Raw genomic sequence first — 19,445 nt, forward strand, 5'->3', positions numbered from 1 at the left:
AAATATTTCTTCTGAAAAAAACCAATTATATAATAATATCCTGCCAACGAGTACAAGAATCACACCCTCAGACCTGGACAAAAAGTAGAGGTGCAAGTCTAGATGAAAGGTCAACTACTACAATTTTTTAAACTCTTACTTCACCAAGTAAAACAACTACCTACGTACAACAACAACAACAACAACAACATTTAGTCAACTGAAGAGAGCAGTACCTAATTTTATTTAATTAACCAAAGACAAAATTCCTAAATTAAGAAAAAAAAAAAACAAAATTAGCCAAAAACGTGCTTCCCATAACATGTTCTCTTCATATACACTTCCTCCACAGCCATCACAATGGCCACCTTCAACAATCCACATAAAATACCCCGCACCCACAATACCCTATTACCATCGGCACCAAAAATGCCAACACCTAAACACAAACCCCCCACCCCCAAACGCCCACCTCCGCCTCCTCCTCCGTCCGCCAACGCGGTGGCGCCCGACCAATCCCCCCCAAGGCCCCAACTCTCCCTCCAACAACCCTCCCACAAGAAGACACCATCGAAATCCACAAAACTTTTCAGGCGGGTCAAGTCCGTTTTCCGGTCATTTCCAGTTATCAACCCGCCATGCAAGATGCCGGTTTCCATCCACACGAACCGCATGCACGAGGGCCACATCCACGGCGGCAAACAGATGACGGGAACCCTCTTTGGCCATCGGAAATCACGCGTAAACCTAGCTATCCAAGAGAACCCCAGGTGTTTGCCCATGCTGGTTCTCGAACTCTCAATCCAAACGGGTAAACTTCTCCAGGACATGGGTCTGGGGCTCGTGAGAATTGCTCTTGAATGCGAAAAGAACCCATCGGAAAAGATAAAACTCATCGACGAGCCCATTTGGACTATGTACTGCAATGGGAGGAAAGTAGGGTATGCTGTGAAGAGGGAGCCGACCGACGATGATTTGAAAGTCATGCAAACGCTGCATGCAGTGTCGATGGGGGCGGGAGTGTTGCCCGGAGAAAGCAGCGCCGTCGGAGAAGCGGCGGCGGAGGGAGAGCTAACGTATATGCGGGCTCACTTTGAGAGGGTAGTGGGGTCAAAGGACTCGGAAACTTATTACATGATGAATCCGGATGGGAATAGTGGACCTGAACTCAGCGTCTTCTTTGTTAGAGTTTGATATTTTTCCCCTCAAAATTTCCTTTGCTATGAGCAAGCATTTAATGCAATTTCCATATATATGTGGATTGGATTTTTTGTTACAATTTTTGTTGTATGTTATTTTATATACACACTATGTGTACAATAAAAATTATGCCATTAACTTTATTAACGAAAAAAAATATATATACACCTAATATGTATATATGGGACCGGGAAGACGTAGATTAGGTTTGTCAAATTTGAACTAACTATATAAAAAGTTTAATTATATATATTTATCGTGTAAAATTGATGTATAGTTCAAGAAAAGTGGTCAATTATACAACAAGTATTACATTTACTTTGAATTAGTTTAATTTTGTCAATTTAATTTGAATAATAATTTTCCATATATATAAAACAGAACATAAATGCAATAGTAATAGCAATAGAAAATTTAATCAGCAAATGCAGGTGGCAACTTGTGTAAGGATATTTAATGTTTTTTATGTGTAGTTTTTGAGATTCAAGGAAATTGCTTTTCCATTTTCTTTTAGTTCTTTTTCTGTTCAATTTTATCGTTTAAGAATTAAATTTGGGATTTTATCAAAGTACAATTAAGTTTCATAATGTTACAGCACTCGAATTTGAATTTTGAATTACTCCTTGAATTCGTTGTATTTAAAATTTAAAATTGATTTGGAGAAACTTTTATAGCTAGATTGAATGTGAATTAATTGAAATTTATTTATATTGCTGTGATATGAGTTTGGTCCACTTTATTTAATATTTATACGGTACATAGATGTAAGAATTTATGAATATACATTTCAATATTGTATTTAGCTACCTCATATTATAAGTTAGGATAAATTACATTGATATCACTTAAAATTAGATTCAAATAGTCAACTATAAAACCTAAGGGTGATAAAAAAACAAAAATTAAAACTTGCCTAATGGGATCGGTATAATAAAGACCTTGGATGGTTCTGGAGAGATTCGAGAAAATAAGTAGAGGACCTGCACAGAATAGAGGTGTCGGGCTTGTTCCTAACGTAAGTACTTCGACGCTCAAATTAGCAAATAATGTAGGTAAAATATTCTTGAGGTCGGGATATTAAGAGTAATTAATAATGGAATCAAATATTAGAATCTTCATAAATGGAGGTATTTATACCCAACCATAATGCCGACACGTGTTACTAATCCCCTAAAAGTTGTGAATCCAATTGGACAAAATAAGCCTTTAATGGTGGGTCTACCTTTGGGGCAACCCTCTTAACCTTAACTTTGTTGGGCTGACTCCTAACTACTATCCTAAAAAATTCAATACATAAGTGCCCACATTATTTACTCCCCCAATCTAGTTATTCTGTTTTGACGGCAATTACCAAAAATTTGAATATATTGGATTGAATCTGGGTCATCGATCCTCTTGCGTCTCTTCAGCTACTCTGTTGTCCACAGTCTAATACACTGCCATTCTGACTTGGTCTTCCTATAAAAGGTGAGTGGGCTTTACATTTCCAACTTACTCATTCATTTTCCTCCTAAGTGCTCCGACCTCACGTCCATTGCAACATATCTCGTTTGGTCGTTGTTTCATAGCATCAAGCGTGACCCCTTTCGTCCTATTTACCTCTTCTTATTCCCTCTACTTTTTGTTGTGTCTGGTGATTCTTCTAGTAGCTCAAACTTAAATGTTGAGCCAAGCTCCTCCTCCCTTCTAATAATTCTAAAGAGGAGGCCGTGAATACTACTTTCTATTACCTATTCCACTAGGTCTCAATCCTCAAGCTTTTTCTGTATAAATGCCCGTCGAAACTGTAGGTTCATAGGAGATATTACAGATAAAATAAAAATTATTACAGGCCTTATGGGTTGAAAAAACCCTTATACAGATTTATTACAAGCCTTACAAAGATAAAGACTAAAACTAAACTTAATCCTAAAAACTGCAGAATCCTTACAAGGCTCAGTTAGGCTAGATCCAGAGGCCACAAAGGTCAAAGGCCAACAACCTTAGAAATATCACGGTTGCTAATTTCACAGAGCCACCAAGGCAAGCCACACAGGCTTTAATTTCTCAGAACGACCAAGAAATGCCACAAAGGCTGTTATCACAATGCCATAAAGGCAAGGCCACAAACGCTATTAGATTAACCTAGTGCCTTCAGGTTTTGAACATGAAGAACAGGTTAAATCAAAAATGGGTAGAGAAAGAAGAAGATAATGTTTTGTGTTCGTTATCCCCTAAACCATTTCTGCACAAGCCATTTAAAGAGGCTGGCCATTAAATGACCGATAACAAACATCGGAGAAAAAAACGATGGGAGGGGAAAACCAGAGAGGAAAGGGGGGAACCCAAAGGGTCACAGAGAGAATGAGAGAGAGAAGCAGACAACGCTGGAGGTTAGGGTTACGGTTATGAGGGATGAGAGAGAGAGATCAATATTTAAATGGGTCAGCAACCGGGGCAAACCTGATGCGTCGGGTAATCGGGTTAGGTGGCCTAATTAAGGGATTGAGCCTTGTGAATAACTAGCCGTCCAAATGAATTTCTTAAGCCCAGGCCACTTTGGTTAGGGCCATTTTATTTTACACCAAGTCGTGCTGGCTATGGCTTGTGCTACAGGAATCGCTTCACCTTTGGCTTCTTTCTCCGTACCCAAAAATCCTCCGCCTAGGCGAAGAAGAAGAGGAGGCGGATGGATGGTTCCAAAACCATCGAAATAGGAAGGCGAGAGAAACCAGGCGAGAGAGAGAGAGAGAGAGAGAGAGAGAGAGAGCGCAGTCAGTGAGAGAACGAAGCAGGCGAGAGAATGAGGAAAATTAGGGTTAGGGATATTAGATATATTTTTGAATTTGGGTCGGGCCACGGGCCAGGTAGTGGGTCGGGTAATAGGCCAACAAGGTTGAGATCCATCCAAATTGAAAAAATGAGTGCAGGCCTTTTATTGAACTTGGGCCTACCAGAGATGGGTCATGGGCCAAATAATAATCATAGACATGAAAAGAAAATTAGGGCACGTCGAAGAGAAAGGTAGAAAAACATTAAGAAGATAAAATTTATATTAATATTCAAACGGGGCAGGTCTCAGAACGGGTTCTCATGGACCCGAGAGACCCACCTGACTCCAAACAGATCCAAATTTTTAGGACCTATTATCCATCCTCGTCCGCCCCATTCAGGACTGGTCGAAGTCGGGGTTTTCCAGATCCAAGCCCGAATCCAATTGCCACCACTGTTTTCTACTCAAAACTGTCCATAGCTCTTTTTATATGGTTTCTCAATATGAATTCGTTTTATTTAGATTTTATCACCTTGGCGATTATAATTATCATCATTATTGGCACGTTCGGTATGGTGTTTCAATTTTTAAAATATATACTGTAATATTTCTTATTCTTTTTAAAAAGATTAATCAAAGTATTTATTGATTTTATATAATATACAAATGTCATACATACAAAATATTTCCTTCTATAAAAAATATACCGTCATGTAATATACGTACACATAGCAAGTATATATTTAATGAAACAGAATAATGTAATAGAATTTGGACGAGATATTAATTTTTTATATTTTGCATAATCTTTTATATTTTGCAATGAATCAATAGAATACAACCTCTCTTCTATGTGTGAGATCATTTTCTATTTTTAATAGGAACAATCAAATATATAATCTGATATATTAAGTTATACATTAGTATTTTTCAACTGCGAAACTATTTTTTCATTCATATTATCAGAACACGAGTAATATCATTTATAACCCCAAAAATAATAAAAATAATATATCTTAATTAGCATATTTTGATAGTATAATTAAATGTACGAAGCCTTATTTGTTTGACACAACAAATCAACTAATTTTTATAAGAATTTGTGAGGACAATAAACCACGTTCAATGATTTTCCTACCCCCTAATGCATTTTTCGGTAGTACCATACCCCTTGCTATTTATCACACTAATCATCGTTGCACGCGATCTCATAAATACATAAAAAAGAGGGAAAAAAATCCTCGTGAAAAGAAATAAAGAAGTATGTGAGAAGAAAAAAAAAATGAACCTAGACGTCAGAGAAAAAAATAAATTATAATTGTGAAATTATTGAAAATATAAAATGAATATTTTGGACACATTTTTTAAGAAAATGAATAAATTAAAGGATAAATTTGGATATTTAAAAATTGCTACGATAAATTTTTTGTTTTACAATAGTATAGATATCATATAAATAATTATTTTGATTTAATATTCAGCATCTCCTAATAATTGATTTTAATTTTTTTATTTTTTACGAATAATTAGAATTCAACAAATTCATAAGTGATGCATAGTAACCAATAGAATTGCGACAGATATTGTTCGTGTAAGTTATTCTGTCAATTGATGTTCATGTCATGCATTTTAAGTTGCAAAAATGATCGTGTACCGTCCAATTATTATTATTTTATATTTTTTTAACTAGTGTCTAATCATTTATTAATTACTTATTTCTTGTAGAAGATATATATATATATATATCATTTATCGCCTAGCAAATTAGGATTTATAAAGGAATAATTGCGTCCATGACAAAACCAAAATATTCTTTTTCCATTTTGGAATTAAATGCATTTTTTTATTTAATTAAATCCACGATAAATACATTATAAATTTTAATATATTAATAATTAGGACAAATTACAACAAACTCCTATGAAATTTGACATAATTATCAATGCTCCATCATTATTTGAAAAGTTATAAATACATCCTGATATTTAATAAAACTATGTATTCTTTTGATGGGATTGAAATTGTCATCTTTTTCTTGGTTTGTACTTTTTTTCTTTTTTCAAAATCAATTGAAAGATTAAAAAAAATTGGACAAGTTGGATGAATTATAACAATTATACACTTGGTCCATAAAAAAATTTCAGAAAATTTTAATAAATACGTAAAAGGGATAATTACACACCCCTCCCCTAAGATTTGGTGAAATTACTCGTAGACCCCTTTTGATTTGAGAAATTACATCTAGAACTCATGAGGTTTCCTTCCGTTTAACAAATAAGTTCCTCTGTTGGTCAAAATTCACCGAACTTGTTGATTTAACAAAAAAATTGAATGAAAATTAATATTTACCATGATACTTATTATTGACTTATTGAATGTTAAGTAAATTTTTTTAAAACCAAATTACCCTCTTCATCTTCACACATCAATGCATTTGAAGAGGTATATGCTCACTACTGTAAAGATCGAAAAAAATTATTTAACATGTAATAAATTAGTAATTTTACTGATATTAATAAAAAGAAAATAAATAAACCGATAACTTAGAAAAACATTCATCCATTGTTCTTAGAAAAAAAAAACATTAATATGAGACTCATTGCATCTTTCTAATTTAAAAACTAATTCAATGTATTAATAATTCAAATTACTTAGAGATCAATGGTGAAGTCAAACAGGTCTATTCGTGAATTCAGTGAATGGTATCTGCACGCACCCTGAATTCAATGCACTTCACGCGAATCCCAGAACAAAAATTTGATAAGATGATTATCATCGATTAGATATGTCAGTTCCAAATAGGAAAAATCAAGTTATTCAGACTCTCTTCAAAAAGGAATTTTGATTTTCAAGAACATTGATGAAAAGATATCAACCAAAACCTACAATAAACGTATATTTTGAAAAATTATGTGATGCAGTGCTGGATACGTATCGAACATGATATTCACATATTTAAAAATATAAAATAAAATAAAAAAGAATATTGCATTAGACACGCCTGTTAGAGTGTTCGATAATCTTTTCTAATAATTTCAAAAGAATTTGGATTGTCTTTAAAAAAAGAAAATTTTAGGCCTAATAAAAAAAATTAATTCACTCCTCTCAAACTTAAAGTTTTGGGATGAAACTATTAAAATTTCAAAAAATAAATCTAGATGATTTAACTAATTTGAACTATTAGAAACTTTTCATTGCGTACTTTTTAAAGTGATCTAATAATGTATATTTTTAAAACCATATTTGGTTAAAGTTATAGATGTAAGAACATGCTTATTTTATATTTTGTCTTGAAATTTTTAATTTTATGGAGAAATTAAAAAATATATATAATAAAAATACATATTACATATAATCGTGTCATGTCTTAATTTCATTACATTTTTCATATGGCCGTATCTTTTCCGCCATGCCATGAATCACATACCAAAACCTAAACATAGACCACGAGCATTAGAAATTTGGCTTTCATAGCTCGGCTCTATAGTGCAACTCGCTACCCTATTCGCCGTGCTATCAAATAAAATTCAGTTGTCATCAACCAAGAGCAAGAAATGAATCAGTAAAAAAAGTTCTGTCTTCAAATTCTCTCTTTGATCTCTCACACATTTCACGCACTAGTCCTCATACAAACCCTAATGTTGGTTTGAAGGCAGCGGCAGGCCTTGATGGCGGCGGCGATGACACCGCAGATGATGGCAGGTCTGAAGAGCCGGCCGAAGATGATAAGGCAACACGTATCAATTTCTCAAAATTCTTGTCTCTTGCAATTCGAGTTATTAATGATGGTGATGAGGCTTTCATGGTGGCACTCAATGATTTGAAAGCAAGATGGGCGGCCAAATTTGGTGATGGCAATGTTAATCGGTCGTTAGATCAATGATTGACACGTTGAAACCAGTTTCCTCTCACCAATTGACTCCTTATTGTCCCCTTCTATCGGGACCAAGTTTTTTTTTTTTTTCAAAAGCTGTCTGTGCCTAGGCGGGGGGTTTGGCGAACCCCTACCTGTTTATTACCTTAGAAAAATTATAAAGTGTACAATTTAAAAACAGTAGATGAGGAGTACTTACTCCCATTACAATCAAAGAAATTCTAACTATGTGCAAAATCAATGATGATAAAACATCTATCCAATTCTGACTTGCTGCGTAATGCTCCCGCCAATCTCTTCGCCAACGCTCGACCAAAAATCAATCTCATAGCATCACTCAAGCTCACTGGCGAAGGTAACGAGTACCCAATTTATCCAATCTGATAATGTCTCGCAGTACTCCCGTAATGTCCTCCTGATACATAACCCGAGTCAATTGTCGAGACGCAGCGTCCTTCGCAAGATAATCAGCCGCTCCATTAACCTCTCGAAAAACATGTCGTACGTCCAATCCTAATTCCTGTTGGAGCTGCACAATGCGCATGATCAAATGCTGCACCTCCCACATCCCAGATACTCGTGACTGTAAGAGCTGGAGAACTACAGTAGCATCCACCTCAACAACTGTAGGTGCTAAACTGTGTGCTCGAGCTAGCTCTAGACCACGCCAAACAGCAGTAAGCTCTGAGACCACACTAGTGGCCGTACCCAAAGCAAACTGGTATGCTAGATGTACCTGTCCAATTTCAACCCGAATAATGCCTGCCGCTGCTACCAGCCCGGGGTTCCCGAGCGAGGACCCATCCAAATTCAGCTTAACCCACGCCGGAGTGGGGGTACTCCAACGCACCACTCTGGGTGCCCGAGGCACCATCGACCTGAAGCAGAAACTCATAGCCAACAACCCGTGCAAGTCCCCTTTCCACTGTATGCTCGTCATGACCCGTGCGGCATATAGTGTGCGAAGCTGGCGCTGAACCTCTAATACGATTCCCGTGGTCGTAAAATTACCCCCTGATATTTTGCAGCATTTCGTTGTGTCTAAGTAGACCATAGAATCAGAAATGGTACCAAAGTGCGAACGTGCAAATCTGAGCGAAACGGGATGGAGTATAGCCAAAAAGTGCACCATAAGACGCAGGTTCCCCATTTCACAAAGCTGAAGTCCAAAGACGTTAGCAAAGTGCAGCCACACATCTCGAACTACTGCCCCTTCAACATCCAGATGAGAGATGCTCTCCTCTGCATCACAATATTGGCATTTTGATGGGAAACTAAATCCCTTTCGCTTCATGCGTTCATCCATAGGGATCCAATCCTGAAAAAGCCGCCATAAGAAGACAGACACCGTTGGCCGCAAAGAACGGTGCCATATATCTATAAAAAGTTGCCGCCAAGGAGACACCACTCGAATGGCCTCCCATGCCGATATTGTGGAAAACGTCCAATTACTCGCCGCGATCCACACAATTTTGTCACGCTCTCCCGTTGTAATAGGAATTTGGCAGATAACATGTGCAATATGTGGCGGGACTATCCTGAAGATTCTGGGGACATTCCATTCTCCCTTATGCCAATAATAGCATACTGGGTCCATAGTATCGGTGGCCTCGCGAACTAGCTAGGCTAGAGGCTTCTCACCGAACCAATTATCATGCCAAAAAGACACTGCATCCTGGCCCAAAGTCCAGAATATTAGAGATGAGCGAATCAAACAGACATACCTTCCGATTGCCCTTGTACAGACGGACTCCCAAGTATGTGACTGGGAATATTTCAACTGGTAACCCGTAACGTGTTGTACCTCTTGCAACTGTGACGACAGCACCTGCCGGCTCAGAATAAAAGAACTCTTTCCTCTATTTATCCGTTGTCCCGACACTCGTTCATATGCGTGGAGAAAATCACGGAGCAATGCCAGATGCTGTCTGCAGATGTTAGTAAAGATCATTATATCATTATCATATGCTAGGTGGGATACCCGAACCCGACCCGGTGATTGGTAATACATCATTGGGTGCGCCGTAAAAATTCGATCCAGTCCCTAAGATAAGTAATCAGCAGCAAGCACGAATAACGCTGGGGATAGCGAATCCCCCTGCCGCAAGCCGCGTGTCGAATGAAAGAATCCAGCATGCTCTCCATTCACTAGGACCGAGAACCAACAATTAGAGACAACATTAACCACCAAGTCAATCCAGCGCTGCGGGAAGCCCTTTAGCCGCAAGACTTGAAAGAGGAACTCCATATCAAGCTTAAAGATTACATTTGCCTTCGGCCTGTGAGCCTCCAATAAGTGAACTAATTCTTGCGCCAAAAGAACATTATCACTCAACAATCGTCCCGGGCCCACTCTGGGATGGAAATATTACCTTCGATAGGACATGCCCAAGTCTGATGGACATCAACTTCGTATAGATCTTATTCGTAACATTACACAAACTTATCGCCAGTACTCACTCCAAGAAGTTGGGCTGGCGGTCTTTGGTATAAGAGAGATGGTAGTAGCTGTGAAACTCTTTAGCATCACTATGCCACGGAAAAACTCAAATAGTGCACAAAAAACATCCTCTAAAACGAGATCCCAGCAGTTATGATAGAAAATCGCCCCAAATCCATCTGGTCTTGCAACACTCTCCGGCTCAATATAGAAAATAGCCTCCCGAACCTCTGTCATCGTTGTCATGGCGCACAAGAAACACCTATCCTCATCTGTCAGGCCATCCTCTAGGCAATCCCGATCCAACTCATTGGGAAACACCGGCTCTGCAGATAAGAGCTTCTCAAAGAAAGAAGCCGCCGATCTCTTAATTGCTATTGGATCAGTTAAAACCTCCCCCTCATGTTGTATCTCAAAGGTCGTACCACGAAACCTCCTCTTCTTGGCTAAAGAGTTGAAATATCTCGTGTTTCGTCCCCATCTTTAGCCTATTTGATTCCGGCCTTTTGTTTCCAGAAGGTCTTCTCTTGGGTCAACACTGAACCAACACTGCCGAGCATCGATTCCGCTCCACAAGCGTGCGATCACATGGTTCAAGATTATATGCCTGATCAGCCTCCTTGAGATCTCGCTCCGCCGCTGCAACCCTAGCAAACACATTCCCAAAGACTGTTTTGTTCCATTCCTTCAGACAGTGCTTCAAACGAGTCAGTTTTTGCTGAAGGCGAGTCATACCACTCCCGATCGTCGGGTATTGCCAATTCCGACGAACAACCTCAAGAAATCCCGGGTGTGTGATCCACATGTGTTGAAACCGAAAAGATGACGCCTTTTGCGTCACAATAGTCTCTGCAACAACCAATAATCCACGATGATCCGACTTGGTGAGCTTTAGATGAGTAACTTATGTTTTCGGGAATACGTCCATCCAGCTATCAATCACCAGGACCCGATCTAGGCATTGTCACAACCGACGATTGTACTAGGTGTAAGGGCTCCCACTATAACCAGCGTCTGTAAGGGCACAGTTCGCAATAGTGTCATGAAAATCCGACATTGCGATATCATTCGGGACAGCGCCCCCCGACTGTTCCTCTGGACAGAGGACAGTATTAAAATTCCCTCCCACAATCAAAGGTGAAGAGCAGACCGAAATCAATCGAAGGTCATCCCAAAGATCCCATCGCTCCACCACATCGCATTTAGTATATACCGTTGTAACAAACAATGGTTTCAGCCACTTATTAGATTCCAAACGGAGGTGCAGAAACTGCTCATGATCTAATAAAACCTGACACCGTACCTCCGGACCCCAGAAAAATCATATCGGAGAGTAGATCGTATAGTACTCCTCGTGACAATCCTACGGGGTGGGGAGACTACCTTTCGCCGATCTGGCGAAGCAGAATGGTCCTTAGATGCGTCTCCCATGGACCGACCTCGCCGATGGCACGCCAACCTCCTAGAGACATCCTCCTCATCCACCTGATGTACGTCCTCCCCGTCGGTCCCAAAACCTCATCATCGGTAACTGCAGCACAGTTAGGCAACTCCTGATTCGCTGTATTAACCACACATCCTGTCAGCTCACACCTTGTTGTCTGGGATGCAATAGGCAGATAACATGTGCAATTTGGGGCGGGACTATCCTGAAGATTTTGGGGACATTCCATTCTCCCTCATGCGAATAATAGCACACCGACTCCATAGTGTCGGGGGCCCCGTGAACTAGCTGGGCTAAAGGCTTCTCACCGAACCAATTATCATGCCAAACTGACACTGTGATACCATTCACTAGGACCGAGAACCAACAATTAGAGACAGCATTAACCACCAAGTCAATCCAGCGTTACGGGAAGCCCTTTAGCCGCAAGACTTGAAAGAGGAACTCCCAGTTAACTCGATCATAAGCTGTGGCCATATCAAGCTTAAAGATAACATTCGCCTCCGACCGGTGAGACTCCAATGAGTGAACTAATTCTTGCGCCAAAAGAACATTATCACTCAACAATCATCCCGGGACAAACCCACTCTGGGATGGAGATATTACCTTCGGTAGGACATGCCCAAGTCTGATGGACATCAACTTCGTGCAGATCTTATTTGTAACATTACACAAACTTATCGGCCGGTACTCACTCCAAAAAGCTCGGCTGGCGATCTTTGGTATAAGAGAGATGGTAGTAGCTGTGAAACTCTTCGGCATCGCTATGCCACAAAAACACTCAGATACTGCACAAAAAACATCCTCTGGGACGAGATCCCAGCAAGTATGATAGTACTCCTCGTGACAATCCTACGGGGTGGGGAGACTACCTTTCGCCGATCTAGCGAAGCAGAATGGTCCTTAGATGCGTCTCCCATGGACCGACCTCGCCGATGGCGCGCCAACCTCCTAGAGACATCCTCCTCATCCACCTGATGTACGTCCTCCCCGTCGGTCCCAAAACCTCATCATTGATAACTGCAGCACAGTTAGGCAACTCCTGATTCGCTGTATTAACCACACATCCTGTCAGCTCACACCTCGTTGTCTGGGATGCTGGCACAACACATGTTTCTACCTGCTCATCTTCAGTTCTCATGTCAGATGGACCACCAGATCTCCCAACTCAGGAACCATCGGATGTACCTGGGAACCGCTGTCTCCTTCTCATTCCTGTAATGGTGTTCATCGACTGATTCTTTGACATGACCCGATTTCGCTTTTCCGTCATCCTAATCTTCCGGCAAGTGCACCACTTCTTCCACCACTGTTTTGGACACATCTTTATGTGATGCAACTTCCTGCGATTCACCCTCCGCCCCCTTAGCACTAGCCCCAAGGCGAGATCGGGTTGCACCATCATAAAAAACCACATGTTTTTCTTTATGGCGATCTCTCAAGTTCTTTTGCGCCCGCTGCGCATCCAGTTTCACCGGAAGATCCTCCTAATCAGGAATAGGCGACGGAGGATCATCCCTATTTGCAGGCCTAACTGGTGGGGCCTTTGATCTGTGCTTCTCATAGCACTCATCTTCATCATGTCCTAAGTGCTTGCAAGCCCCACAATACTTAGGAAGACGCTCGTAAATTACAGGCTGGATGATCACTTCTGTCCCAATCCCAAGCCCGATTTCTGTTTGTAGCGGCTCTAGTAAGTTAATCTCCACACAGACCCGCGCCACACTAGGCCGCACCAAAGTCGCTGTAGAAACATCCGTCCTAAGAGGCGTCCCCAACAGACGGGCAATGCTAAACAATGCCTCCCGATCAAAGAACTGGATCGGCGACTCCGGCAAACGAACCCATAATGGAACAATAGGCGATTCTTCCCTTGGATTAAACGTTGGTGTCCATTTAAAGACACGCATGGGAAATCCTTCCACAAACCAGATAGATTTGATCCAAAGCTTAGTATAAACCTCATCTAGTGCAAATTTTATGAAGACATCTCGAACATTAATGGCCCCTACAGAAGAATCCCCACGAAATCCCTGAGCCAGCATCCAGCGTCGAAGATTTTGCATGGATGGATAGCCATGCGAAAATTTCCCTACCAAATCATAACAAAACGATAGGGAGAATCGAGATATTTCCTCAGACGAAAAAATCTCAGCACCTTCATTCCCTAATCCCGAGACAAAACACCCATCGAGCGAAATGAAGATGTCTCAAAAGATACCGATGGCGGCAGAGGATGCACAGCTGCACCAGCAACCGCATCGCGATAAGACCACACCGGGGGCGATTAGCCCCCTGCTGTGGCATACAACTAGCAAACAACTGCCCAATCAGACCTCCCGTGATGCTCCGGCAACAATCCAAACTCTGCGAATCAGCAAGAAATCTGTGAACAGCGCAACAGAAAATCACAGAAACCCGACGAAATTCAGCAAGGAATAACAGTAGCAATTCACAACAATCAACCGCAGCAAGAAATCTGCGAAATCCGACGAAGACAGTGAAGAGCAATTCGCAGTAAAAACAGCACCAGAAATTGCAGAACAACGCAGCAGAATTCACAGAGCAGTGCAGTAGAATTCGCAGCAGCAGTGACGAGCAATTTGCAGCAAAACAGCACCAGAAATTTGCATAACAACGCAGCAGAATTCGCAGAGCAGCACAGCAGAATTCGCGGCAGCAACAAAGAGCAACTCGCAGCAAAACAACAAGAATGCAACAGAAAATTCCTAGAAATCCGGCGAACTAACAACCAGAAACGACGAACGAACAACAGCTAAAATCAGCCAAAGCACAGCAGAAAGCAGCAGAAAATTCGCATAAACGACGAACGAACAACAGCTAAAAAATTGCAGAACGCAGCAGAATTCACAGCAGCAGCAAAAACAGCCACAGCAATTCGCAGCCAAAAAACTACAGCAACTGCAGAAATCCGACGATGAACCAGCGCAGCAGAATTTGCAGCAGCAGTGAACAGCAATTCACAACAAAATTACAGCAACAGCAGTTGAAATCCGAAAAAATTCAGCAGTAAATGACAGCAGCAATTCACAGCAATCTTCAGCAGCAAAAAAACAGCAACACTTCACAGCAAGAAAGTAGTGAAAAATCCGATGAAGAAACCCAGAATTTCCAACGAAATTTGTAGAAAAACCGACGGAATAATCAACGGGGATCAACAAAAGATCTAGCCACAAAAATTCAACAGCAATAGCAGCGAAATTCATCAATAGAATCAGCAGAACCAGCGAGATTCAGCAAGAACGAGCAATATGCAGAAACAGCGAAAAATCCGACTAAATTCGCAGAGAATCCGACGAATGGGCAAACCACAATCCTCCAAATCAAAATCAATAAACTACCAAACCAAACTCAGCAAATATCCCACGAAATTCAGAGAAAAAATCACAGAAATAATTCTTCCCAGCCTGCGCAGAAATCGCAGAAAACACGCAACACTTAACTCTTCAGCCCAGTCTCAATCTTCAATGAAAATTCAAATTGAAGGATGGGAAATGTTCCCCATGTGATGAGGAATCGATTGATATAAGTGGCAGCCAGAAATTCGTCAGAACGGAGGCGGAATCGACTTGAGAAGCTCCCAGCAAAAAATAGTGCGTCGTTCACAAATCTAGGGCGCGTCGATTCTCCGGCAGCCACACACGCAGCGCAGTGGCGACGGTCTTCTGACGGCGAGCAAGGTGTCGGCCGAAAGAAAAATTTCGGCGGCCGGTCGGCGGCGCTGCAACGGAAGCAATTAATGCACTATGTGTGTGCGTGCGAAAAATAGAGAGATTTTTTCCATTTTTAGATCCTCGTTAAGGGATTTACATTGTACGTCGGGACCAAGGTTGGCACAATGAATTTCACAACCTAGGGTTTCACCGCCATCTATGAAGAATACACCTAGGGTTTCACTGCTTAACATGAAAAATTTTTCTAGGGTTTCTTCAACTCCACTGCTTCATGATGTGTCAGCGCCCATGATGATTTGCCTCCAAAAGAGCCCTTGGATCCCATACCTCCGCTGGTGACGAGCTTGTTTATTGGTATGGTTCCCTTCATGCTCATGTTCTGCATAATTTATCAAATGATAAAATTGCAGTAGGATTCAATAATTCTACTCGACGAACATTGACAAACATTGCACCCTCAACACAAAACTATAAGATTATTGTTCGCCCTACGTTGGAGATGGTTCGTGAGGGATCATGATGGTAGGCCACAACAGTGGTTGGAGATTTTCTTGGCCGAAAATCATACTTCCATCAATTGAATGCTTTTGTTAGTTTAGTATGGCTAATAGTTAAAGAGGTTATTGCGATAACGAATGGATTTTATTTCTTTCTATTCAAGACAGAGGCAGCAATGAAAGAGGTGATCGAAGGTGGCCCTTGGTTGTTTTAGGGTCAACCGATTGTCCTCCAACGATGGGACTGGGTATGGCATTACACAAGCACAAACACACGCAAGTGCCTATTTGGATTAAATTGCGCCACCTTCCGATCGAGTTTTGGACAAATGAGGACCTTAGTACAATGGCTAGTGGGATTGGGAGGCCATTGTATCCTAATGCAATCACGAAAGCATGCACGAGATTAGATTTTGCTCTTGTGTGGGTGTTATGCTGCATATTTCATTCAAATGGGCCGAGTTGCCGTGTTGGGTTGACGTGGAGTACGAATGGGTACCACCGAAATGCCTTAAATCTACTAGTTTAGGCGATCAAGCTACATGCCCGTCAGCAAAGCAAGTCAATAAACCACCAGTGGCTGTGTATGTCCGTCCTTCAGCAGAGAGCAATAAGCCACAAGAGTACAACCCTATTGATCATATTCTAAGCTTAAATACAGGGTTAGAGGATGAATTAGTAGACCAAATGAGGTTCCTCCGAGACATGTGAATGAAAACGAGGGAAAAGGTAAGGAGATTGTTCTTTATAATCGTTTTGATGTGCTTACTCTTGACGATGAGATTGCAAAGTGTTCAACTAGGTGTCCTAAAACAATGCAGCCCCTTAGGAGGTGATGCAAACGGGTGTCTGGAATGTGAGGGGGCTGAATCGGCGAGACCATCAGGTGGTGGATGGTGATTTGGTCTCTGGATTCAGGTTACAGTTTATTGGTTTATTAGAAACTAGAGTAGCTATTAATAATATTTCACAGCTTCACTCAACTTTGTTACCTCGTTGGAACTATTTTTGGATTATTCGGATTGAGCAATCGTTGCATGGGATGATGATGAGATTGGAGTTGAGATTTGAATGTTAATGTGCAATTAATTCATTGTCGTGTGCTTATTCGGTGTATGCATTTGACGCCCCTTGTTTCTATTGTGTATGGGGAAAATGATTTGGGAACTATACGAGATCTTTGGCTATCATTGGACCAACTTGTGAGCTCCATCTCGGATGAGACATGGCTAGTCCTTGGAGACTTTTATACGGTGCTGGACATGAGTGAAGTGTGTGGAGCCTTAGGGGATATACATGTTGCCACGGAGGAGTTTCAAAATTGTATTCTTGATACGGGACTCATCACACTTCCCATGCAAGGCGAACTGTTTACATGGCACAATTATAGTGACAATAATCGGATTCTGTGGAAGCAGTTAGATCATATTCTTGCCAATGATCAATGGTTGGCTCAATGGCCAGATGCTCATTATCTTAGCCTTAAGTCTCGAACTTTCGACCACTCACTGTTGACCTTATGGGGGGAATTCTAGCAATCAACGACTATGTTCCGCTTTGACAATTACCTTGCTTCATCAACGGATTTTCTTCTATCTGTGCAGAATGTATGAAAGCATCCTATTGTTGGTATTACCATGTACAATGTTATAAGGAAGTTGAAAGCACTCAAACAGGTTTTCATAGACAATAGAGAAATAAGGTGACTTATCAACAAATGTCAAGCTTGCTGAGGAATTCTTAGCTATTTCCCGAACACTTTTACAATCAGATCATTACAACTTTCTCCTACTTCAATTAGAACACTATTTTTGGATTATTTATATCAAAGCTTCCAAATTGGAGTAGAATATGTTACAACAACAGGCTAAAATTGAATGGTTAAGGGGGGGGGGGAATCAATGCTCGTTGATTTTCTTTCAAAAGGTGGCAACTAGACAAGCTTCCAAGAGGGTCTTCCAAATTACTAATGGGATTGGTCGGACTCATACGGAGCAGGCAGATATTATTGAGGAACTTTTTTGGTATTTCCAAAGATTATTGAGAGGTGAGAAGCGGAATAGGTTCATTGATTTGAGATACTTGCGACCATGGGCGAGTCGTATTGTTACCGAAGAAGAAGCTTGGGTACTCATAAGGTCGGTGACAATAGAGGAGGTCAAGCTTGCATTATTTGATTTTGCAGAGGACAAAGTATCAGGACCGAATACCTACTCTGCAGGGTTTTATAAAGCAACATGGTCAGTCATTGGGGAGGAGGTAACTCGGGCAGTGCTGGAGTTTTTTACCACTGGACGACTTTTGAAACAAGTGAATACTACACTCCTCGCTCTTATTCCTAAGGTACAAGCCCCCTCTACTGTTGTTTATTTTAGACCTGCATGCTGTAATGTCCTTTATAAGGCTATTACAAATATTTTAGTGCAGCGACTCAATAAAATATTGAATCAATTATTAGCCTCTCTCAAGATGCATTTGTTCCGTGGAGATTAAATAGAGACAATATTTTGCTAGCACAAGAACTTTTTACCAGTTACAATCAGCAGCGCCTTCCCCCGAGGTGCACCTTGAAAGTGGACCTTCGCAAAGCATATAATATGGTTAAGTGGGATTTCTTGATTGCTTCCTTGTAGCTTTTTGGCTTTTCTGTCATCTTTATTCATTGGATTGAGGAATGTATTTCAACAACTATATTTTTTATTTGACTGAATGGTAGTGCACATGGTTTTTTCATGAGAGGTCGTGGTCTTCGGCAAGGGGACCTTATATCCCCTTACTTAATTGTACTTGTGATGGAGGTACTATACATGATTTTTCAACAATTAATTAAGCAGGATTCAAAGTTTACCTACCTTTGGAGATGTCGTGAACTAGGGTTATTTAAGTTGTGATTTGCTGATGATCTCTTACTTGTTTGCAAAGCGGAGGAGGCCTCTATCCGTTTATTTCAGAAAGGCCTTCAGATGTCCACTTCCTTGTCTGGCTTACATGCCAATTCGAAAACAATCAATTATACTTTCGAAATCGGCTCAAGGAGATTGGGATTGTCTCCTTAGTATATTGGGATTCCAATAAGGGCTCCTCCTGGTTTAGTATCTTGGTTTGCTGCTCTTATCCTCCCGGCTTTCCATAGCAGATTGCAAGCCCTTATTTATGAAGATTGACCAACGTATTAAGGGATGGGAGGGACCTCAATATCCTTTGCTGCACGTGTCCAGCTTATCAAATCTATTCTCACAGCGTTGAACATTTAACGTGCAATGGCCTTCATTTTGCCTAAAGGGGTCATTCATGAAGTTGAGAAGAAAATGCGATCTTTTTCGTTTTGAAAAGGGGCAATAGAAAGTGGTTATTATAAAGTGGTGTGGCAGCAGGTTTGTTTACCGCATAATGAAGGGAGCCAAGGAATTCATGATGTAAAGACACTTAATTATGCACTCATGAGTAGACACTTGTGGGATGTTATCCAAGGTTGTTAATCTTCAATTTGGGTGGCTCGGATCCATCAGTTTCGATCTCGGGATAAATTAGTGTTGACAGCAAGCGTTCAAACGAGGTCTTGGG

At 40.7% G+C, this 19,445-nt stretch overlaps 1 protein-coding gene and 1 pseudogene across 1 annotated transcript; one reads left to right on the forward strand and one right to left on the reverse strand.

The window, feature by feature from the left end:
- Positions 1-44: 44 nt before the first annotated feature.
- On the forward strand, positions 45-1,318 carry LOC105162971 (protein MIZU-KUSSEI 1 pseudogene; annotated as a pseudogene).
- An 8,930-nt stretch (positions 1,319-10,248) lies between these two features.
- Positions 10,249-10,978, reverse strand: LOC148787977 (uncharacterized). Its single transcript, XM_088880693.1, has 2 exons — positions 10,783-10,978; positions 10,249-10,691 (listed from the first exon to the last, which is right to left on the reverse strand). The coding sequence occupies exons 1-2, from the start codon at positions 10,976-10,978 to the stop codon at positions 10,249-10,251; spliced, it is 639 nt and encodes a 212-aa protein (XP_088736819.1).
- Positions 10,979-19,445: the final 8,467 nt, after the last annotated feature.

This window comes from Sesamum indicum, linkage group LG5 (genome assembly GCF_026168435.1).
Source record: "Sesamum indicum cultivar Baizhima isolate 11 linkage group LG5, ASM2616843v1, whole genome shotgun sequence".
In the NCBI taxonomy this organism is placed as follows: Eukaryota; Viridiplantae; Streptophyta; class Magnoliopsida; order Lamiales; family Pedaliaceae; genus Sesamum; species Sesamum indicum.